The sequence below is a fragment of the Zeus faber genome (genome assembly GCF_960531495.2).
Source record: "Zeus faber genome assembly, chromosome: 1".
In the NCBI taxonomy this organism is placed as follows: Eukaryota; Metazoa; Chordata; class Actinopteri; order Zeiformes; family Zeidae; genus Zeus; species Zeus faber.
The window spans coordinates 54,137,055-54,160,452 of NC_137193.1; the positions used below are offsets into that span (position 1 = coordinate 54,137,055).

General features: G+C 43.6%; 4 protein-coding genes across 4 annotated transcripts; 1 reads left to right on the plus strand and 3 right to left on the minus strand.

Moving 5' to 3' along the window:
* Positions 1 to 442: 442 nt before the first annotated feature.
* gtpbp6 (GTP binding protein 6 (putative)) lies at positions 443 to 4,303 on the plus strand. The gene is made up of 10 exons (XM_080008378.1): positions 443 to 1,096; positions 1,425 to 1,562; positions 1,654 to 1,724; positions 1,809 to 1,939; positions 2,097 to 2,167; positions 2,510 to 2,668; positions 2,775 to 2,983; positions 3,300 to 3,448; positions 3,604 to 3,756; positions 3,849 to 4,303. Exons 1-10 carry the CDS (start codon positions 733 to 735, stop codon positions 3,973 to 3,975), a joined length of 1,572 nt encoding a protein of 523 aa, XP_079864504.1. The 5' UTR covers positions 443 to 732; the 3' UTR covers positions 3,976 to 4,303.
* Positions 4,304 to 4,574: 271 nt separating this feature from the next.
* plcxd1.2 (phospholipase C, X domain containing 1, tandem duplicate 2) lies at positions 4,575 to 6,816 on the minus strand (the record flags this gene model as incomplete). The annotated part of the gene is made up of 6 exons (XM_079997580.1): positions 4,575 to 4,916; positions 5,002 to 5,185; positions 5,272 to 5,427; positions 5,520 to 5,648; positions 6,183 to 6,319; positions 6,714 to 6,816. 6 exons carry the CDS (start codon positions 6,814 to 6,816, stop codon positions 4,663 to 4,665), a joined length of 963 nt encoding a protein of 320 aa, XP_079853706.1. The 3' UTR covers positions 4,575 to 4,662.
* A 917-nt stretch (positions 6,817 to 7,733) lies between these two features.
* Positions 7,734 to 9,937, minus strand: plcxd1.1 (phosphatidylinositol-specific phospholipase C, X domain containing 1, tandem duplicate 1; the record flags this gene model as incomplete). The annotated part of the gene is made up of 6 exons (XM_080017849.1): positions 7,734 to 8,614; positions 8,722 to 8,902; positions 8,998 to 9,153; positions 9,305 to 9,433; positions 9,532 to 9,674; positions 9,835 to 9,937. The coding sequence occupies 6 exons, from the start codon at positions 9,935 to 9,937 to the stop codon at positions 8,370 to 8,372; spliced, it is 957 nt and encodes a 318-aa protein (XP_079873975.1). The 3' UTR covers positions 7,734 to 8,369.
* A 3,573-nt stretch (positions 9,938 to 13,510) lies between these two features.
* Positions 13,511 to 21,133, minus strand: jade3 (jade family PHD finger 3). The gene is made up of 11 exons (XM_080011578.1): positions 20,995 to 21,133; positions 18,813 to 18,872; positions 18,641 to 18,723; positions 18,368 to 18,525; positions 17,935 to 18,125; positions 17,603 to 17,814; positions 17,143 to 17,310; positions 16,270 to 16,386; positions 15,696 to 16,154; positions 15,399 to 15,516; positions 13,511 to 14,967 (listed from the first exon to the last, which is right to left on the minus strand). Exons 2-11 carry the CDS (start codon positions 18,859 to 18,861, stop codon positions 14,111 to 14,113), a joined length of 2,412 nt encoding a protein of 803 aa, XP_079867704.1. The 5' UTR covers positions 18,862 to 18,872; positions 20,995 to 21,133; the 3' UTR covers positions 13,511 to 14,110.
* Between the last annotated feature and the right edge of the window lie 2,265 nt (positions 21,134 to 23,398).

Consider the following 23,398-nt stretch of genomic DNA (forward strand, 5'->3'; position numbering starts at 1 on the left):
TTGTTTTTTGTTTTTTTGCACGAAATCAACAAGATAGTGTTGCAACAAGATTCCAGAGTTGCGGGGTGAATTGAGCCCTAGGGGGCGGGCTCCACTCGGACGCGCCGTCTCATAGCGGAAGTGGAAAGAACCGAAGGAGCCGCCATCTAATGCCGCATTCAGGAGAGGTCCAGACTCGTAAAATCCGTCCTCCTACGGGGTGCAGTCCAAATAAAGAACAATTTAATCGGGGATTACTTTGATCTCCTGTCCCGTTTATCCTAATGTTATGTTGGCGTTCATTTTTTTGGGCTCTTGGAATTCACAGCCTTGCCCAAACAAGCACACATCACATTCGCTGCAGGCGTCCGGGGGGGGGGGGGGGGGGATGCCGATTTCCGACCTGACTTCAATGCAGCATAGCAACACCAACAAGACCTTCTCTGTGCCCGGTCTGTGCCACCGTGTGTTGTTATGCGCCGAGTTTTCAAAAGTCGTTTGTGTCGTTAGTTTTGTTCCATCATTGTTTGGACGGCTGGAGCTGTAATGTACTTTATGAGCATAACTGAAGATTTGATGTGTTTCGCATGCGTTGTATATAGTTTAGTATATAGTGCTTCTACAGAATATATATTCTATATCTCGTGTGTTATTCTGGTGTGTGTTGTTGCGACAGCGTCCTTTCCCTCCGGGGGCGAATAAATGATCTATTAAACCGAAGCGAATATATTTAAACGGTTGATCACAACAACTATGGCGACACAAATAGCGAACAGACTTTATGTACTGGCGCCACGCCTCCAGCTTGGCTGCACGTGGGGGAGGCGGAGGCTCCCCGCGGCAGCCTTCGGGGGCCTCCGGACGCCTTGTCTCCCCAGAAAGCTCACCCTCTCCACGGGCAAACACAGGGGCCCCGGTGACCTGAGCGGACGCTACACCGGACGCACGGGTGAGGATGGCGCACACGAAGATCCGAGCGAGGACGTTCCTGAGGACGCGGAGGTGGACGAGCTGTTCCACCAGCAGGTTCCCAGGGGCGTCGGGGACGGAGAGCAGCGCCTCTTCGTCGTCCATCCTGATGTGAAATGGGGCAGCAAGAAGCAGTATCTCACGACAGGTGACGAGGGCGACATGCATCCCAGTGGCTGGGTCCGTATGGCTGGTTAAACTTCACCGTTATTTCATTTACAAGATGTTAGAGAATGTACAGTAATTGCTGTTTTGATCATAGTCTCACGGTTATCTCCCCAACTATAGTATAGTTGGGGTGTGGCAGTTTGGACTAAATCACATCTAACAATAAAAGTGTTCTCAGATTGGGGTTCCGGGTCATCAGTGGCCCGATGCCCATCCAATCGAGGGTCCTCCATATGGAAAAAGGCAAGAAACGCTCTCCTTAATCCTTTTTCAATTCTGATGTCCAACCTCAAACCTGATTTTTGCAGCCGATCTGATGATGGCTGAGGCCGTTGGACTGGTGAATACCCTGGAGAACTGGCGAGTAGTGGACAAGATCATCCTTTCCACCAAGACGCCAGAGAAGAAGAGGATATTTGGCAAAGGGAATTTCCAGTTTCTCACAGGTTTGCATCTGTTTCTTGCAAATCACATTACCCTCACACTTAATGAACATGAGTGTGATCTAATGAAAACCCTTGTTTTATTTTCCTTTAGAAAGAATTAGGCAAACGCCGGGAATCACCGCTGTGTTTGTTAATGTTGAGCGTCTGTCTGCTTTATCTGAAGTAAGCCGATTTATTTAAGGTTTTTGAGGACAGTTGCTTGCTTCTCTGAAACCCCAGAGTGAAAGTTGTTTTTACTGTGCGCAGAGGGAGCTTGAAGAAGCCTGGGGGGTTAAGGTGTTCGACAGGTACTCTGTGGTGCTGCACATTTTTCGCTGCAATGCAAGAACCAGGGAGGCCAAGTTACAGATTTCTCTGGCAGAGATCCCCTTGCTCAGGTACGTTTATCCAGTGAACTGCACAACCTTACACCTTAACCCCTTCACTCTGTTCCCTTCATAGTTCTGGAATCTCCTTGATCATTATGCCCTACTCTCAATCTCAAACTGTGTTGCGTTCTGTATGAACAACAATGAATTGTTTACTGTTTTTCAGATCTCGTTTGAAAAATGAAATTGCAAACTTGGACCAGCAGGGAGGTGGTGCACGATACATTGGGGGCTCAGGTACTTTCCGCAACCCGTTGGTCAGACATAGTTTGAATGAGGATGCATTTACATGCATTTATGAAGCTTTTATTGCACACAAAGGAGCGGTGTGTTATTGTCGATGCGACATTGTCATGTTGCGACTGCCGTAATTAACAGGAATCAAATTTAATAATGAAAATATCTTCTGAGTTAGATGTTCTCAGATAAGGCCTGAAATATGTAATTTATTTGCAAACTGTGGTCGTTTTGTCATGCTTTATACTATCATATATATTTTAACATTCTACCTCATTGCCATGAGATTTTCTTTTGGTGACTGTTATTTTGACGTTTGTATGTTCATCATCCCGTCCTCAGGTGAGACGCTGATGGAGTTTCAACAGACGCTTTTGAAGGAGCGGGAGACAAAGATTCGCTCTGCACTTGAGCGGCTACGAAAAAAGAGACACCTGCTTCGCTCTCAGCGAAAGCACAAAGACTTCCCCGTTGTCTCCGTTATGGGATACACCAATTGTGGTGAGAGGCTGGAAGTCAGACTCCGATCTTGGAGAATTAGTTGGAGTCCTCCACCCTAGGTTGTTGGCACTGAACACTTTTGATATGTTTCCCTATCTCTGCACAGGGAAGACGACACTCATTAAAGCTCTGACTGGCGACGCTGGCCTCCAGCCCAGAAATCAGCTTTTTGCCACATTAGACGTCACTGTTCACGCCGGTCAGCTGCCCAGTCGCATGACAGTCCTGTACGTGGACACCATCGGATTCCTGTCCCAGTTGCCCCACCAGCTCATTGACTCTTTCTCTGCCACTCTGGAAGACGTCAAACACTCTGTACGTACTCATCGCTTGCATAAGGAGTGTTGCAGTGTTGACCAAATTGATTTTACGACGACCTTAAATTATTAAAAAAAAAAAAATAAGAAATAAATAAATAAGAAAACATGCAATATGTGCAATATAGTCTTCAGTAGAATTAGATCTTGATGTTTCCTCCTTTCTAAACCATGGTGACTATAGCTGGTCTCCAAGAATCCCAGCCCCACCTCCCCCCGAAAGCACTTCACCAACAGTCGGAGCTGCATTTTGCACAATGCAGCTTTAATTGACAAACGTCTTTAATCATTTCCTACGCTCCAATTGCTTTCAGGACCTGATCGTCCACGTCAGAGACATCAGCCATCCGGAAACAGTAAATCAAAAGGTGAATGTGTTAAACATTCTGAAGAACCTGCAGGTTCCTGAGCGGCTGATGAGCTCTATGGTGGAGGTCCACAATAAGATCGACCTCGTGGACGAGTAAGAACAAACATCCTATTCCTATGGCTTATCTTATAAGCACCTGTATTTTTTATTAATTTCCTCTAGTCTAGGGCACTTGGTTAACTATTAAGAATATTTTTTGTTATTATAAAAAAGTCAGTACTTAAGGATGTTCATTATGTCCTCCTTAGCTATTATTCTTCAGAGCCAAACATCCTTCCCATTTCTGCTCTGAGGGAGGAAGGCCTGAACGAGTTGAAGGAAGTAGTGGAAGACCAAATTGTCAAGTGTACAGGAAAACACATTTTAAACCTCAAAGTTGACCTCAGCTCTTCACAGTTGAGGTAAGATCAACGCCGTATATCAATACAAGATCCTGTTAAGAATGGTGAATCACTGTTGACATGTGTGCCGTGCGCTACCCTCCCTTTCCCAGCTGGCTGTACAAGGAGGCCACGGTTCAGGACGTAGACGTGATCGCAGAGGAAGGTTCAGCCGTCGTCAAGGTCATCATCGGCGCGGCCGCCTACGGACGCTACCGAAAGCTTTTCACGGTCAGATAGCGCTGATAGTGATGTAGCTTGCACTCCTTTCCTAAATGTCTGTTTGGAATGAGAAATGAGAAGCTGTAGGGCGTCCTTGTACCCTTGACACAGCGCTGGAATGCAGGTCATATCATGTTTGCTGTTTTAACTACAAGTAAACAAGGCAACGTATCCATGATGCCATGCCTTTCATGTACAGTCTTGTAACACATGCCCCAATAATGTGTCTTGACATTGCATATATTTTCTATATTGTATCAATATATGTGTGTATATATATGTATTTCATCTTATCATCATTCACTCATCATACAGTTGAACTATGGTGAGGACACGGTTAGAAACATGAACAATAAAATCTTCTTTCCAAAGGCAAATTCTTTTTAGTGCTCTGTTTACAGGATTACGGCAATTAAGTAGAGTCATAAGATAGATATAAAGTCCCATTCATCCCGACAAAATAGATTAAAAACAATAAAAAGACATAAAAAAATATTTTGTCAAACAATTACAAACAGCCACATACCACTTGAGGTATTGCTGCAATAAGTTAGATGAGCTGATGATATTAAGTAAGAAATCTAAGCCTGAGGCTATCCTGGAGTTGGTTCCATTTGTATGGTGTGTGTTGGGTTGGCTGAAGGCCAAAGGGTTTATACATTTCTTCCACGGGGCACCCAGTTACCAGTGTGACAGTGTGAGACACTATTTCCAGTGTGTCGTTTTCCGTAAGAGCTTTCTGTTCAGCGTAATGACCTCCGGACAAAAGGGGATCGGCCCCACAAAGTCTCCCGCGATGATGTTGAGGCTGCCGGAGCTGCCGCCGGGTGTCTGCTTCTCCAGCCACGTCCGCAGACACTCCCAGTTTGTCTTGGTCAGCGTCCGCAGGGACTGATCCGGGTGCAGGGCGATGTACGACTTCCGAGCCGTCAGGTTCAGACCGCAAACAAAAAGTCCCTCTGGGTGGATAGAAGACGGGAGAAAAACACGGTTAGGTACCGTCCGTGTCACAAGATCTGGTGCCCCTACTGGAACGAGACTCACCCGGACGACCTAAGTTTTTTTGGTATTCCAGGTATGCGATCACCCCCTGCGCCGTGTGCTGATTGGCCCACCAGTATGGAATTGCGGGCCATAGCTCCGGGTGTTTCTCTGCAGCTTGGTCTTCGTACGACAGCAGGACCTGGTGACCGCACGCCCACAGGCTCCGCAAGGTCACGGCTGACTCCTGTGGAGGGCGGAGGGGGACGGCCGCTTGGTGTTATTCGAAACAAACAGTTTACCAGTTTTTAGTCAGAAAGTGTAACTACAAACCTGCCGCGGACAGAGTTTGGAACCAAATAGTTTCTTCAGTGACAAAATGAAGGCTTCGTGGAGATCCTCGCAGAGACCCTCGAAATGACTGCAAGCGAGGATAACGATCTCCTTGGGGTGAGATTCCAACCACGTGTTAATAGACATCAGGGTTTCCTATGAAAGAACATTTTTTTTCAGGAATTTGTAAAAGTTTCAGCCAAGTGGAATCATGTTATTTGGGAAAGAAAAAAATTTGAGATGCTCACCAAAACTGTAACATGTGTGTATATGAGGTGTGTGAAATATAGATAATGGGACGAGTCATTTTGTTTGTGTGCAATGCGGAGGTCAAAGTATCGAATTCCCTTTGAAAGCTGTTCCACAATACTTTTATCCTGGAGAAAGAAAAGAGAAGTCAAATTCACTACGTTCAAGGGCCGGTCATGCAGGCTCGTGATGGTTTGACGACAATGACGTCGGGGACCTCACAAAACGAGTTAAAGTGGAAATCCATAAGAGCGTCTATGCTGGTTGGATTACACTTCAAGTCCCAGAATTCCATTTGAGTGATTAATTTTTCTCTTGGTCACTTGAGGTGGCGTTTTGTTTTTTTTTGTTGTTGTTTTTTCATCTGAGAGTGCTTTTTTGTGAATGTTTATACATATCGACAGTGTACAGACCACAACTATCTACGCTGGTTGATCAAGTTCACGACGGCCACTTTTCACTTCTTGCTCGTGCCCCGCTCAGTGCGTTCCTGCCGGGAAAGGCGGACCCCGCCCAGCACATGCATGACGGAAATACATTGAAATACTGTTTCACAAATAGTGCCAGCTAAATAAGTTATTAAATACAGGATTTTTTTTTTTGAACAAAATAATCTCATGGATTACCACTTTAAAACCACTCTGGTACCTCTACTGCCTTACCTGCGTGGTGGCCCACCTGAAGATGGCAGGTCTTGTGAGGCAGCAGAACAGTCTGTCCAGGAACCTGAAGGAGTCCGGCTCAGATCTCACCAGGGGAGAGTTTATGTCCAGGCAGTAGCTCATGGCATCGTGGCTCCCTGATAGAAACAGGTTCTGTTTAGGAAGAAAGCCTTAAAAAGAATGCTTCATGGGTTGCAGATAGATAGATAGATAGATAGATAGATAGAGTGTTAATAGTAAAAACATTTAGAAGAAATTGGAAATATGCAACAATCTTAAAAATTAACATTAATATTGAAAGAATAACGAGCAATAAACCTCTGTATCAAAAATGTACACATATCTTACAATTTTACATGTATGTACAGTACATATAAACTGGATTAAGAAAATGATAAAATTTTTATAGAAGATAGATAAAAAGGCAAAAAACCTAAAGATTTAGTTAAAAAAAACAGAAACCTCGGCAAAAATACCAAACATTTTGAAATACACTGACAAAGTATATTCACATTCAAGTTTGAAGTTTACCCGGTATAGAGAGGTTTGAGAGGGGCAAGTCCCACAACTCCTCTGGTAACCCCGACATCCAGTCTTCATAGTCTAGGTTTTTAAAGTAGTCCGTGTCGGACATTGTGCTGATCAAGGACGGCGCTTGTGTGATCGGTCCCCCGATGAGACGCTTCTGATCCTCCGGTTTCAATGGACACGATCTTCCAGTTTTAAAGGAATGAGCTTCCTGGTTCCTCTCCCTGAGCAGCCTCTAGCTCCCCAACGCACCGGTTTGTGGCTCAAGTCTATTATTTGAATATAGGTATTTCAGTTTTGTAAATGAATTGTTCAATCCTCAAAATCCCTCAATCTAATAAACAACAAGAAAGGGAATACTATTATTAGCAGCTTCATTATTATTATTATTATTATTATTATTATTATTATTATTATTATTAGGGGTCCACCCCGTATTATTATCATCACATTCTTAACTTGAACTTCATCAAAATCATAATAATCATACTCAAAATAATCTTAATATACATCTATCTTTAGGGAAAAGCCCCTAACGATGAATGTCTTGCTTTCCTGTAAGGTATTTATTTTCTTTATTTGTTTTCCTTTATTTTTCCTTTTTGTTTAGTGTATGTTTAATTAAATTGCCCTTGTAAGGGTACGGTTAATATCACAGTCCTGTTTGTTGTAGTACATCAAACCTATCTGTTCATTGTTCTATTCGCTGCTACAAACGTTGTTTGTTGTTGTGATCCATAAAAAACAAAGGTATTTTCTTATCTATCAGACTAACTATCAGCAATGACACAGAAGACATTGTTCCTTTTAGCAGGTCACCTAACCTGATATTGACTTTTTAGAGAGCACAAAGCAGCGTTATTCTATTTAGCTCACCGACCAGTTTTACCTACACAGAGTGCATACACTCACCGGTTTTCCCAGTTCTTTTCCAACAATGACTGAACAATGGATGAATGGGAAACAGGATCTTTTGTTACAAAAAAAAAATGCTTACATTTATTGGAAAAGCTCTACAGGCAAGAGGTGCAGAAATCATTTCAAATGAAATCTTGAATTGCTGGCAAAAAAACAAACAAACTCATGATCGTATCTTTAAGGAGGTTGTGCGTTCATGCCTTTAAGACGTGCATGCACTTCAGTCTGCTGGGGCAACACTGTACCGTTCAGTAGCTATACGTTCTTTGAATGCATGGTGTGAACCCTCAGCAACTTGTGAAAAACGTAATAACATTGGTTAAAAAGTTGATTTCCTACATCACTTGTGCTCAGTGAGAACAACCTTACATTTTTGTGCTTGTAGCTTTAAATGGACTGTGGTAAGGTGAGATGAGGTGTATGATTATTGCTTATGTCACAGAGACAAAATAAACATGGTCACTCACCCGCGGACACATACAATGCATCGCTCAGTCAAAATAATGTAAACAAATACAGAAAAGTCAGTGCAAGTCAAGATTCCGAGGTTTTTTCTTTCCAAGAAGCGCTAAGACAGGAGTATACATTTCACAGTCTCCAGTAAGTGCAATAAAATCTTTAAATATGAATTCAAGTCACTTGAACATTTCTTCGTAAAACAAGCACCCAGTACTTCATGCTGTACTTCACATTTTGTTTTGGAACCGTAATGCATACCGGCATATGTTTCATTGACAAAACTCATGGGGGGCAGTTTAATAGTTTCTCATTGAGCGCGACGACACTCGGCACAAAGCGGCTCTCTGTGACAAAGTCCCCTGCGATGATGTTCAGAGAGCCCACTGTGGAGCCCGGCCGCTGCCCCTCCACCCAGCTCAGCAGCGTAGGATATGTAGACATCACCAAGTCCTTCAGGGATTCCGTCGGGTGCGAGCAGATGTACTTCAGGTCCTCAGTCAAATTAATACCTGTGACAAAGAACCCTCCTGCAAAACACAAGGCACATATTCGGTGTGTTAGTTTTGGCTCAAATATGTCTCATTGGCCTCCAGAACCGGAGTGCTAGATTTCTCCTTGGATGACAGTAATTCACCTGGTCTGCCATGTTGCTTTCGGTGTTCAAATTCTTCGATAAGTGCCTCTGCTTTGCATTTGTTAGCCCACCAGTAGGGGATATGAGGCCAGAGGTCACTGTGAGCACTCGCAATACCGTGTTCATAGGACACGATCACCTGGTGGCCCAAAGCCCACAGGTTGCGAAGAGTCACCGATTCCTGAAAGCAACGACATCCCAGGGAAAGATCATTTTGTTTTTCCTACCTGGCACCGCTTTCACCTTGCAAGTGTTCATTAAAAACAAAAACAGTACCTTTTTCAGACATAACTTTGAGGTAAAGGCGTTCTGTATGCGCGTGATGAGCAGCATGTGCAGCTCCTGGCTCAGGCCGAGGAAATGGCTGAAAGAGAGGATAACCACTTCTCTGGGATGAGCGTCCAGCCACTCTCTTATCTCTTTAAGAACAGTCTATTGGGAAAGCACATCGGGGTCAAAGGTCACCGCAGTGTGCTTGTACAACAGCACTTAATGATGCTGATAGTCGGTTTAAACTATTTAAAAAAAATTGGGTATAAATTATAGGAGCGCCATAAGCATTCAAGTATACCAACACCCTGACCTCCACAGTGACTGTGGTGTAAACCCCGTGGTAGAAGTAGAGGTCAGTAGAACTGTCATTGGGTCTGTGTGCGATCCTCAGGTCACAATATCTAACGCCGCAGTCTAGCTGCTGCTGTATCGCAGACCCCTGCGAAACACAGTGTACAGAAACTACCACCTGCACAAAACAAATAGTGAAATATGTGTTATTAACCCAGGATAACTGGCGGTGTCTCTCTGTTTTACCTGGGTTATCGCCCACTTGTACACAAAGGGACGAATTAAGGGCTTCATGTACTTGTCCAACTTTTGAAGCATGTCCGGCTGCGTAAGGTCCACTGGGGACTGGTCGTCCATATCCAGACAGTAGGTTATTGCATTGTGGCTTCCTGGATAGAGAGACGTGTACATAAACACATCACATACCTACATAAACACATCTTAATAAGTTCTTTATGTATGACCAGCACTGAGAGAGAATGCTACTCCACGTTCAGTCGCTACGCACACAGAAATATATGACTCCGTGTGAACCGTCCGATTGCCTACCTGGGATGGCCAGGTTGCATAGAGGGATGTCCCACAACGCACATGGCAAGTGGGCCATCCAGCTTTCCATAGGCAGGTCTTTCGGGATGGACTGGGATGACATGGTCAACCCCAGTGTCTCTGCAACCCATGAATTCGACAAACTGGAATCAGTTTGTATTTCCATTAAATGTTTTTTTTTTTTGTATTACTTAAATGTTTTATATGAATAAAACAAGTACGTAAATGAATGAATGAACGAATACAAAAATAATTAAATAAATAGGTAAGTAAGTAAATAAATAAATATACAAATAAATAATACATGTATAATTATTAGATATAAATGTACTTAAAACAGAAATCGATAAAATACATACACAAGTCATTCACAGTCAAGTAGCGGTTGTAAGAGTCATTTAATTGGTCTCACATGATAAAGTGCGTGTTGTCCCGCCCCCTGTCGCAAAAAAACCAAAGTGATGAACAAGATGAATAGAAACTATAATGGTGGACCAGAAAAAATCGCCCATGTCAGAACACCAGACAGAGCCATGGTCCTCCACAAAACGACCCCTGTAAATAAATGCAGAGAGATTAGGTCGGTCCGAGACCGGAGCCTCCCTTGCGTTTCAGCGCATTTCCGCCGGCTCTTCCCTCAGACGGCGACCGTGGACGCTTCGGACGAACCACAACCATTACCGAATGAAATAAATAGCTGCATGTACGTTCCTTGCCCAATCTATTGAGGCGGGATGGCCAGGATCCCCACAGTCCATTCCTCCGGAGCTACCTGCACCGTGCGGGGCGTCGGGCAGGGCGGGGACTGGTGTCACATGGAGGGCGAACCAGCAGCCTGCTGGCGCACATCAGCAGACCCTGCATAACTTCCTCTTAAAGTGGTAATCCGTCCCATTATTTGGTAATTTTATTTAATTTAATTGTATTTATTTATTTACTTACTTACTTACTTACTTATTTGTTTATTTATTTATTAAAAAAAAAAAAAAAAAAAAAAAAAACTAAAAAAAAAAACAACAAAGAAAAACCTTAATTAATTTTTTTGACGTTCTCCCTCAAGGACTTCCCAGAATTTGAAAGAAGCAGACATTCACTGTAGCTGCCATTTGCGCTATGCAAATGTTTTCATTGTTGGTGGCGATGTTCTGCCGCCTTTCTCGGCAACAATGCGCACGGGAAATGAAAGGCGGTAGTTAGTTAGTTAGTTAGTTAGTTAGTTAGTGAGTGAGTTGTGGCTAGTAAACTGTCGATATGGATGAACAGTCATGAAAAAAAGAACAGCACCCGTCGCCTCAAGTGACCAAGAAAAACAACTAATCAATGGATACCAAAATGGCAAACTTTTGAGAAAAGAAAGTGATATTTTAGAGCAAAGACGACGGAAAACCCGCAAGTTGGGTTTTCCGCAAGCAAAAAAAATGTTGCGGTTACTATTGTTATTCTTTGACTTATTATGTAATCCACCCAACACAGATGATCTTTTGGATTTTCACTTTAAAGAAACCCTAACCCAAATAGATTATTTCTACTTACACTATAGGGCAGCTAAACTATCTGGTTACGAAGAAACCCAACCAGTATTTTATACTGTATGACCTTCTAATACACTTCAATTAGTATTTGTTTATTTTTGTATTTATTATTTAATTCATTACACTGGATAGAGCATGGTTATGCATTTTAATTAAAAGATGGACCGTAAACATGCAGTAATAACTGTTTTGATCATAGATTCACTGTTATCTCTGCAACTAGCATAGTTATGGAAGTTCGGACTAAGTCACATATAATTTTAAAAAGAATCATAAAATGTTGTTGCATTGAGTATCACATTGACGGTCCTTAATGTGAAAACAGTTGAGAATCACAGACCTATTGGATCGGTTCGGCCTTGCTTAGTAGGCCTCCACAGGCAGATCAATGGACCCTGAGACAGCAGTAGCCCCTATAATAGACCCCGCAGGGCAATTACCCACAAGGTTTTTTCAGTCTGTTTGATTCTTACGGTAGTTAATGCTGACATCCAGCTCCATCCATTTGTGAAATTAGGCTCCAAGGGAAGTGCATCTCCCTAATCGAATAAGTGTATACTAGCCACTTAAACCACTACATATATTATGATTATCTATTCAATTACCCGTAATGTGAAATGAAGACAATGCACACAAGACTGAAAACTGCATTTTCAATTTTATTAAAAAATGTACTTTCCAAAGAAACAAGTGAAAAAACATAAGTCCTTTTTTTTTTTTTTTTTTTTAACTGTTCTCAAGGACTTTCCAGACTTTCACAATGCATTAAATTGAAAAGGATATTTGGGGGTTCATATAAAATGAGAAGACGACTTTCTTAATGCTGAGGACGTAAACTAAGTGCAATAAATGCTCTACTTGACCCTGCCTTTCATACGAATCCATGAGGAGCAATAGACAGGTATTGTGGGAGTGACACAAATGTCCCTAACCGGTCATCAAAATATTATTTTATGTCTGGAAGCATGACTTTTGACGACCAAACGCCAGCAGTTGAGGATAAATTTCCCTTTATCATAGCATTTGTATATCTTGGCACACAAGAATGTCTTTGTGGATTAATCAGATCAGCATCAATGATCAACACAATCCCATGCCGCCTAATCTGAGTTGGTGACCGTTTTAGAAATGTTTATCAAGGCCATGTGCAGGAGAAAATAGAAATACTGCCAAGTGTAACACCACTTAGGAACTTTATGTCCATACCCCTTTAAAATCTGACACTGTAAACATACTAGCCTGGGAAACAGACAAAACTGCGAGCTCATGTTTTATTTGCTCTGGAAGATGCGTCTGGCCACCCTCCCGTTCAGACAGATTTCCAAATGACCGGGCCAGGGTCGGGCCAACCACAACCGCTTATCCAATATGGGGCAGGTTTGATACGATGAACATGCATAGGAGAGCCACTGAGGCGTTTTTGTAAACAACGAAAGATGGCAGCCGCTGATGCGGAACGATCTGTTGAATCCGCCATCGGGACAGTATTACACAAACTGGACGGTATATTTTCTCTAAAAAGCTTTTGTCGATAAGAAAGATGTGTTCGCCGTCCTTCCCGCAGGATTTGCACGCCGTATTCCGTTTACGTTTTTCTGACGCTTTGCGCTGCGTCACACGTTTCGTTGCTCTGATTGGTTGTAGGTCTATCCAATTGTGTCCAGAGACATTTTGGTCAGCACCCGTTGGTAATGGAAATCTAAAATGAACTGAGAGGTTCCATACTAATTCGCACTTGTGAATTGGTCTGGTGATGTCAGGCTATAAACGGACAGCAGTAAACAGTTAATCATCAAAGACACCCTGACTCGAAGTAGACATAGGGCCCAATGGAAAACAGAATTGTTACACTGAATTTAAGAACAACCTGTCATTCGATTTTTGGCCTGCTGGTCCGAGGCCATTTCCTATCAGCAGAGCTACAGCAGGTCAATAATTCCCACATGACAATGTCATAGAGCCTAGATCAGTACACCCGTCTAGATTTTCCAAGTTTTTCTTTTTCTTCTCAAAATCACATATCAGGGAATGCAGTTTTTAAACCTAAACATATCCGCATGTTTTGACAAGCCCTGATGGGTCCCCCCCACCCCCCACAAGTCCCATATGGAAATTGTTTCTCAAATAACTTCTCAACTGGCAGTTTAAATGTAGAGCCTTCATGGGCCATCTTTATTTTTAGTTTGAATTTGTGTTCAATGTATAAAATGAATGTATCCTTCGCCATTTAACAAACAAATTATGTACAGCCCAATTAAAAAACAAACCCATCGTTTCCAGGTGATATATGTACAACAATTCGGATCAAAGGCAAGTTTACCCTTTGTGTAAGGGAATGAAGTGTTTACAGTTAATGCAAATCCAAAGATGTGCAGAGTACAAATACGTGCTGAAAAAGACAAGCACAACTGCCTATCTTAGTACAGGGTTGCTCCTCTCAAACCAAGCTCAACAGTGACGAAACAAGGGAAAGGTGTCTCCGTAATTCGTTGAGGGTGGCGCTTCAGGGCTACAAGAGCCATCATGCATTGGTCGTTCCTCTCCCGTGTCATATGCCACTGTATAAAAGCATCATCAGCCTCAGTGTTGGCTCTGGTCCCTGAAAAGGCCTCTGATAGATGACAGAGGATGAGCATTTGGCAGACGGGGCCGACAGAGGGGGATGGCCTAGCACTTGGTGTAACTGCCTAAACAAGGTTGTGAAATCTGTGGCAGTGGCAGTCAGTGAAATGAGAAAATGGCCGTCACCTCTGGACTGAGTTTCTAGAGCCCAGGGACGGCTTCTCCCTACTGGAACCCTTGCGATAGTCACCCACTGGGTCCTCTGTCTTTGATACCCTCACCTGCCTCTGGTGCCGACCCTTGGCCTCTGGCTCTGAGTCACTGAGCTCCAAGTCAGGGCAGTAACCGTCACTCTCCTGGTAGCCCCGTGTGCTGCCCGCTTGGTGCTCAGGCACAGGCTTGGACCATAGCCTTTCCTTGGCAGATCCTTTACGAGACAGCTTGTCAGACACCCGCAAATCCTCTGTGGTCCGCACCAGGCTGACAGTAGCCTCTTTGAACGACCTGCTGAAGTGTTCCATGGTGGACTTTCGGAAGCTGGCCGACTGGCTGCCTTTGCCCAATGCCTCATTTAAAGCGTCCGGATCACTGGGAGTCTGGCAAGAAATGTCCTTTTGACCCACAAACTTGTCAATACGGCCATTAACTTTGGCAACATGTGCCCGGTCCTGGTCCAGTTTGCCATTTGCATTAGAGGTGTGACCATGGAGGGCAGCATGTAACGCTAGGGGCTTGCCAGTTGGTTTGATGGGCAACACTGTGCTGCTCTCTCTATGGTTATGTGTCATGGAAGACAACAGGCCATTTGAAAGCTCCTCTCTCCTGCTACGGCCGTGGAGCTGAGGCTTCCCCTGACCCAGCCCTCCTCCGATGTGTTCATTCACATTCCCACTGTTGTCGGGGCAAAGGGGCCCGTTTCCAGATTTGGAACTGGTCTTTCCATTTCCCAGGCTCGAGGTTTTTGGCATCTTCAGCTTCAGAGTTATCCTTGGCGGAGGATGAAACAGCATACTCTCCATGGGAAACGACACAGGCAGACCTTCAGGGAAAACAACAAATGTTATTTAGCATTCTGCTGGGGCTCGTGCGACACTATGGATGGATCCATACAAATCCAAGAGACATAAGCCCAAAGTGTTGTTTCACACAGAAACAATCCAAACTATTATTTACTGAACAATACATAAATATTCTATTCATATAAAATGAGTGACATATGAATTTTAGAATTCTAGACACACTTATGTGTCAAAAATACAGAAAATCTAGGCCAATGTGTTTTGGATCAGGGATAACCTGCAATACTTCAATATTTTGGGCTGGCATCAGAACAATATCCGATATGATCACTGCTACATGCTTATGGGACACTATGAAATATGACCTAAAAAACAAGTGCAATTTCAAAATGTTAAAAACAAGACATCGATCAGAACAGATTACAAGTCAAAGCCACAATGGATATCTCACCAGCAGAGAGTTCCTGGTTGATGAGCTTCACATGCAAATTGAACATCTGCTCCTGGGCTTTGCTCTGTGACAGCTTCAGCTTCTCCCTCCGACTCACCATGTAACACAAGTTTCTTACCTACAGGATGAGAAAGCCACAGCAGAATGTCTAAACACAAGGTCACACACATTTTTCAGTTACGGTTTGAGTTATCAATATCAATTTTGTTTGTGCGCCCCTTAAATGCTACATAAAACCTACAGACACATGTCAGAGTAACCAGGATCAAATATCAAGGCTGCGCTCCATACACCCACCCTCTCCAGATCCTGTCGCAGGTGCATGAACATCCGCATGCGCGTGTGGATGCTGTCCTCCTGAGGCTGCAGCAGCATGCGCTCCTCATCCTCTTTAGGAGGCAGCAGAGCTCTGTTGAAGTTGGTTTTCCGTTTCAGTTTCCAGTACTGAAAAATGAAGTCCATAAGGTGCACCGCGAGGCCGAGGTCCTGGGCCAGCTCCTCGGGCTGGATGAGGGTGAAGAACTCCTCCTCCAGCTCCTGCAGTCTCTGGGCCCGCAGGCCGCCCTTCTCGCTCTCGGTGGGCGGCTTGGGGCGAGCGGGGCTCAGGCCGGGCTCGCCCGTCTTCGACTTGCTGTGCTTGAGGCAGTAAGACTTGAACTTGACTTCATCTCCCTCGTCCAGGATGGTCTTCATCTCCAAACTGTGCTCAAAGGCGCACGTCACATGGAAAGGAGTGGTGCAGTTCTTCACAGAGCACTACAACAACAGAGAGAACATCAGTCCCATAATGCAACCAAGCTGTGTCAGCTGATACAGGCTAATAACCGTACACCTTACGTAAGACGTGTACCCATCAATGAAACACACTGACCTGGATGCACGCTCCCGTCTTCACCTTGCAGAGACTGCAGATGAGAGACCAGCGGCTGGGAGGGATGTGCGACACTTTGGTAATGGGCTCCATTCTTTCTGGACAGGCGATGCTCACCTACAGAATGACAAATACAGAGTGTGATGAAAGACCATTCCAGATCATTTGTGAAATTCCATTTGGGTTTATTTAGCGTTTTAAACTTTGGCATCATTGACTCGTTTGCCAATGCAAGAAATCCTAACAGTGTGAACGGCACAAATCACATGGAATTGGATCTTTTAAATATGGATTTGGGCGACTTTCAGAGTGGCAGAGAGTGACTGTTCGTGGACAGGGGAGGTGGGGGAGTGACTGATTGTCTCCCCGTTACGCACGGAGGAAAATAAATACATTAAATACATCTACAATAAAAGAGTATTAGGGTCACACAAAAAAACAACCTGTGTTTCGAGAATAAACTCGGAATTCCGCCCCTGGCTTGTGATCCACGAGCAGAACGAGGTGCACAGCGGCCACCCCCATCGCAGCACCCCTACTCGCACCACGACCACCCGCCCACAGTGTATACAGCGTGGGGAGGGAAGATAAATAATAGATGGATAAATAAGACTGACCGGTGAGGGGGAACCCACGCTCGCGGCATTTTATGAATACACCCGATCTAAATATCCAAACAGAAACAAAATAGCCCAACAGCCAAACAAACAAAAAAATGAATACAAATAAAATCAGATCCAAGCAATAAATCCAAATTGACTTTTAAGAGGATTTGAACTGCCACAATTAGGCTGATCCTCATCTTTTTATATTATTTTTTTTAAACATGAACTTTAATTTTACGGTCTACATTAAGAGCGTTCTTTTATTCACCTCTGGTATCCACAGGGCACAGCTGACATGTGCCCACTTGGTTCCCGCCCGTGTAGCCTTCATGGCGCCACCCTTCTTGGGGCACAGAAGGCATTGTGGGTCGATGCCAAGGACACACGTTCTGCACAACCAATTTCCCACGGGCACCTTCACAATGCCATAGCAGGCCTTGGAGGGAAGAGGGGCAGGGAAGCAAAAAAGACAACCTCAGTTGCAGATGTAACAATAAGATCCGCATTTATAAATAAATACATACCACATTGGACTGAACCGCGGAAATCATGTGGAACGCAAAGCTAAATTTAGTTATGAAACTTTTTGATTATAATCGAAGTGAGTTCAGGCTCTAAATGGCATTTTCTTATGCAGCAGACAACTCAGGGACCAATAGCATTCTTATTTTATTTTTTTATAATGCAGAATGTTTAACACTTCCGCTGAGATGAGCGCCAGCGCCTACCTGGTGTACACAGATGTTGCACTTGTCGCAGAACACCATGTCGTTCCCCTCCTCACTGTCGGGGGAGCGGCACACGTCGCAGATGACGTCCTCGTCATACTCAATCCCCAGCCCCTCCACCGTCTCGATGGCGTGGTTCATGTTGTCATGGCACTGCCTCTCCAGGGCCTCCATTGCCTGCTCCATTGTCAGTTCGTCCACGAGTCCCTGCCCTAGAAAGCAGAACGGGAAAAGCCACAAATGAAAAATAACAAACACGGACAGCAATGGCCATAGAGGGCATTTCGCTTATTTTATGCGGCTCAAAGATGAGTATTCGGCGACATACTGACCCATGCGATCAAGCTCCGTGTTCAGTGTGTGGAGCCAGTGGATGTCCATGTCGTCCAGGTCATAGCGGCACATGGTCTCTGCCAGTTCCTTGATGTTGATGTAGCCCGTCTCAGTGGAGTTCTGACTCCAACACTGGATGTACTTTTTTTGCCGGTTGTACAGCACATGCTTGCTCTTCTCTGCAATAATTCTATCACACACACACACACACACACACACACACACACACACACACACACACACACACACACACACTTTCCGCAATGCTCCCAAAATACTCCTGCATGCTGGCTGAAGCTATAATTAAAATTAATTTGAGTGAAGCAATGTTTGGTTTAAATTACCCATAATTGCAAGTTTAGACTGACTCTGTTTTGAATACTTTGGAGACTGTGCTTGTGCTTGGCGTATTTGGGGAGGGGGCAGCGTTACCTGACTGAAGGCTGAGGGATGGTATCAGGACTGGCTGGCACCTGAACGCCCTTCTCCCACTCCTGCCTCCAGGTGTCTGCCAGTAGGTAGTAGTCCTCTGGGGAAACATGGTGGGAATCAGGGACCTTCATAGCACTGATCAGGTCTTTTCTGAACACCTGTGGAAGAGGGTCAAGCTTATTAAAATAATAAAAACTTCAGCTGACTTAACATTTCAACAACTCTCAGCATGTGATTTGACGGAATGACCAGCAAGGGGAGCGCTGCGCTTACTTCTGCCAGTTTCTTTTGGCTGGAGGCGGGGGTTCCAGGTTTACTTCCATACTTGTTGTTGGAGCAGAAGGATGTTGAGGGACCTAAACAGGCAGAGAACGTAGATAAGAGAACGACATGTAAAACGAAACGTGGCGCTTTGAAGGTTAAATGGGGATGTGGGGCAACTCACTTTCATTGTCTGAACTGTCACTGCTGCTTGAGGACCTGATACGTTTCATCCTGTAGCATCCTGTGAGGCAAGATAAGACAAACAGCTTGAGGATGAGACAGCCTGCTACAGAAGAGAACATTTGTCCCTGTAATTGAAATACTGAGAAACTAGATTTTCACCTCACATTAGAGCTGCAACTGACGATAATTTCTTTTATCGATTCATCTGTGGATTATCTCTCTCGATTACTCGTTTTGTCCGTATCAATGTCAGAAAATGCTGAAAAATGTTGATCACTGTTTCCCAAAGGCCAAGGAAATGTCCTCAAATGTCCTATTTTGTCCACAATGCAAACACATTCAGTTTACTGTCATATAGGACTAAAGAAACCAGAAAATACACACATTTAAGAAATTGGAAAAAAAATGTTTTAGTAATTTTGAATCATTAAAAAAAAAAATAAATAAAATAAAAAGTCTCAAAAACATAAATAGATTATCAAAATAGTTGCCAATCCATTTTATAGTTGACAACTAATCAATTAATCGACGAATCGCTCCAGCTCTACTCCTCACATCCAAAAAATTAAAACTCCATGGTTGCAAGTCCATTAGTAAGATGGCACATGATTGCATCCAGGCATAGGTGTATGTTGTATACAACCTAGATCAGGAACAGGGTTATGGATTATTAATATTTTTTTTACGTCCCCGATTGGTTGGATCGTCATTTACCAAATACTGATTGGCTGTGAGCTTTCCTGGAATAAAAAAAATGTGCTGTTTCGGAAAAAACGACCAGTCACCATTCACAGTCACCAACTTGTCTAGACAATGAGCGATAAAAAAAAAAAAACAAAAAAAACGGAAGCATTGAAATCAACATATACTTCACCATTTGAACAGAGGGGTTTCCCTCTAATTACCCATGGGTGGAGGGCGTGAGAGCCCTTTTTTGGGAGGCGGAAGGCCGAAACAAAGCCCCCCTTTCACATTACGTTGTAGTTTTCGTCAATAAAACATCTCAAAAGGTGAGAAAGTTGCACGAACCGCCTAAATCAGACAGTCTCTGATTCACGACCACAAGTCACCGGCAACGCACGCCTACAAGGCTCCATTCATCATGTTTTTCGGCCGTGGAATAGTGACAGGACGGGTCTCCTGCGCTGCGTCCACAGTATCCCAGTCAGTTAACAAAGCATTCTCTACAGGCTCCCCATCCATTCCAAAAGACAATACTACGCTGGGGACATTATGCTAAGGAATCGCGGCCGGTGACAATAATTACGTTTAACAATAGGTTAACTCATCCTTGGTACATTTCATTTTTAACAGACACGCCGCTCCACGTCCCTGTATCCTAGGCTGCCGCACAACAGATTAAAACACGCACAGTGCAGATCCCCAAACTAGTGGCCTGATCATAATCTTGCAGCCTCACAGCGTTCTCATCCGAAAGGACACTCAGCAACCCAATCTGAGAAGGCTCCCATTGTTGGATACGAAATCCAAACCCCCCCCCCCCCCGACGCGCGTCTGTGCTCTAGTCTGTGCCAGATATTGCAGCGTGACCGCGACACCAGTCCTGTGAAAAGCAATGGTGACGTTTCACTTGTTACCGTTGGGCTGGGGACCCCCCGGAGCCCCCTTTGCACGGCCTCCGGGGGGGCCCCGGACCCTTCGTTGAGGACCGCCGGTGTATTGGCGGGTGATTGAAGTCGATTTTTTTTTTTTTTTTTTTTTTTTGTTTCTTTCTTTGTTTTATCTGTACGTACGAACGAGTGAAACGAATGCCCGGCTCGTAAAAGTAAAAAAAAATTATAATATATACTAGTCCTCTTTGGGCCTTTGGCGCCAAACCGTGGCCTTTAGCGCTGTGCGGGGAGGGAAGACGCAGGAATCAAACATGGCGCCATGACCATATAAGGATGTCACTTCCTACAGGACCGAGGGGACGTTAGAGCAACATAATATGCAGCGATGTCGGCTTCCAGGAGCGAAATCGGCTTCATAACGCGATCGCACAAGCACCGCGTGCAACGTGATAAAAAACAAAAAACAAAAAAACCACACACACCTCAGTTGGGGAAGACGAGAGGAAGCGGGGAAGCAGGCCCCGTGGCCTGGATCAGCCATCCAGGGCAAACCCGGGCACACTAAACACACGAGCATATTGTCCACGTCCGCTTACCTTCCCTTACCTTCAATTCGCACAAGTACAAAGCGGTTTATTCCATCCCGGTGGCCCTGTCAACGTGTGCCTGTAAACAGAGTCTCTGATTATCCCTTTGGATTCAATTTTGTTTTTAATTCTACCACCCCAGGAATTCCTAGGGTTGCAATCTCTACCACCACCACCACGGCACAACAGCTCTTTTGTACCGCGCCGCCTCCAGGGTCCTAAAGCCCGTCCCGTTCCTCACGGGCCTCAGAGACACTGACAATCAGAGTACTCCTAGAAATAAACAAACATGACATGTAATGTATTCCGGTGTCAAAATAAGGACCCTATACGTGGAAAGCCCTTATTTTATATTTAAAAAAAAAATAATAATAATGAATGACAAGTCAGGTATGTATCACACATTTGTATAGATATAATTTGACTTTATTGAAAAATATTGCAAAGACCTAATTTAAAATTGCAAATGTCTATCACAGTGACTTCCTATACATAAATGACTCTACATATGTGCCAACAATTGTCTTTCTGCAATGCTCAAATCAATGCATGTTTTGTATCCCAAGCAATTTTATTCTAGGTAAAAACAAAATTCAACCCCACATTCAGCATTTTTTGAAAGCACATAATGCCAGTCCTGAATTGTGAAAAGATGTGATCATTTCACATTTCAGTCAAAGCCGAATGATCACTTCAACTGCACTGGATTGGAAACATGGACATGCATCATGTTTACAATCCTCATTACACAGATACCCAGTGATACGTATATTGTGATGGAGAATCAAAATGTAAAAAGACGGGAATGTGACAAATCTAAAACGAGAGACAAAACTATGTTTAAAATATATTTAACAAAAATATATATACATTTGATGACATTGATCTAATGTTGGTTGTAATACCCTTTCAGTTAAGACAACACATCATTATGGCACCCACTTTCAATGGAATGAAAACAGTCAGAAATATTTTCACAGTATTAAAATACCTTTTTTACAACTGTGCAATTGGACAAATGAGGATTAGAACTTTGTTTGAAGAACCACACCCAAAAACAACAGGAAAAACAATTGTATTAAAAGGTTACTTTCGAGTAGACAAACGCTGCTCTGCTCAGTTCTGTTTTCCTGTTAAGTTTGGTGACATATCTGTTCCATGTATCACTGTAGCTTGGAATCTATTTAAGCATAATTGTTTCCACATGATTGTTGTGTACAGTCATTCCTTTTAAGATCATTTTGCTTTCTTTGTTCAGCAAGGTCCTTTAAAATCTGAATTTCTTAGAAACTGTATGTACCAAGAGTAAGAGCTCGTACAGTAACACATAAAGCCTTAAGATACAAATGGGGGCTCAAAAAAAAAACCAAAAAAAAAAAAAACCACACACACACGCAGGCTAAAAAAATGTTTCGCTAAAGCAACTTAAAAACACTGACCTGCTTGCTATAAAATAATTCAGAATAGAAAATATTGGAATACATGAATGATGCCAATAATATCCCAGCCATATTTCTAATATACAATTGGTGCACATTGTAGTTTGAAGACCAAAAACAATAGAAAATACATTTTCCCCCCAAAGAAAGTTTGGACTATGTTCAAACAGCTATTTCCAAATATGTATTTCGCTAACAATATAAACAAACCACAAAACTAAGCATTTGGTCTGTTTCAGATATACTTGCATTTTCGACAGGATGTACATTAATAGACAGGTTGAAGATGTTTCCGTTATTGATGTGTGTGTGTGTGTGTATGTGCGGTCACTGATAGAGGGAAGCTACCTGCACACCATCAGGTAATTAGAGCAGATATTTCCTCAGCCAATCTCCACACAAGGTAAGCGTCAGTGCAGGACAGAATTCCAAGCAACCCACACCACCTGGATTTCCACCAGGCGGCCGGTAATACAATGTTTCACGAGTCTGCTTTATGAGCAATATCCTACGAGAACCTTGGAACAATGTTGGATGTGGTGGAATACTGTGACTCCCCCCCTAAGGAAACAACCACCCTTTGTGACAATTGGGGCTAAGCAGGGTCCCTACTGAGACTGTAATGATGGCTCTCTGCTCTGCCCTACAGGAGGATTGTAGAACAGCCACAGTATGAGGCTATACTACTAACCTAAAGACAAAATCCCTTAGTTGTAGTTCAATCCTCTCCCCTTTCCCTCAGTTTTTAGTAAAATACACAATTATTTATCCTGTCAACTATCTCTGAGTGGGCTATCTAACTGTGAATATTTCTCAATTCCCCCGGGTTGCCACAATAGTAAGAAAGAAAAGCCACAAGTAAGATTGTGACTTGGTGAAGGCCAGTGCCATAGCAGTCAGAGTCTGGTACTGCCTGTAAGGTAAATTACTGTAAGGTAGCTGCAGAACCTGCGGGGCATTATAATGTGATGTCTTTGTGACATC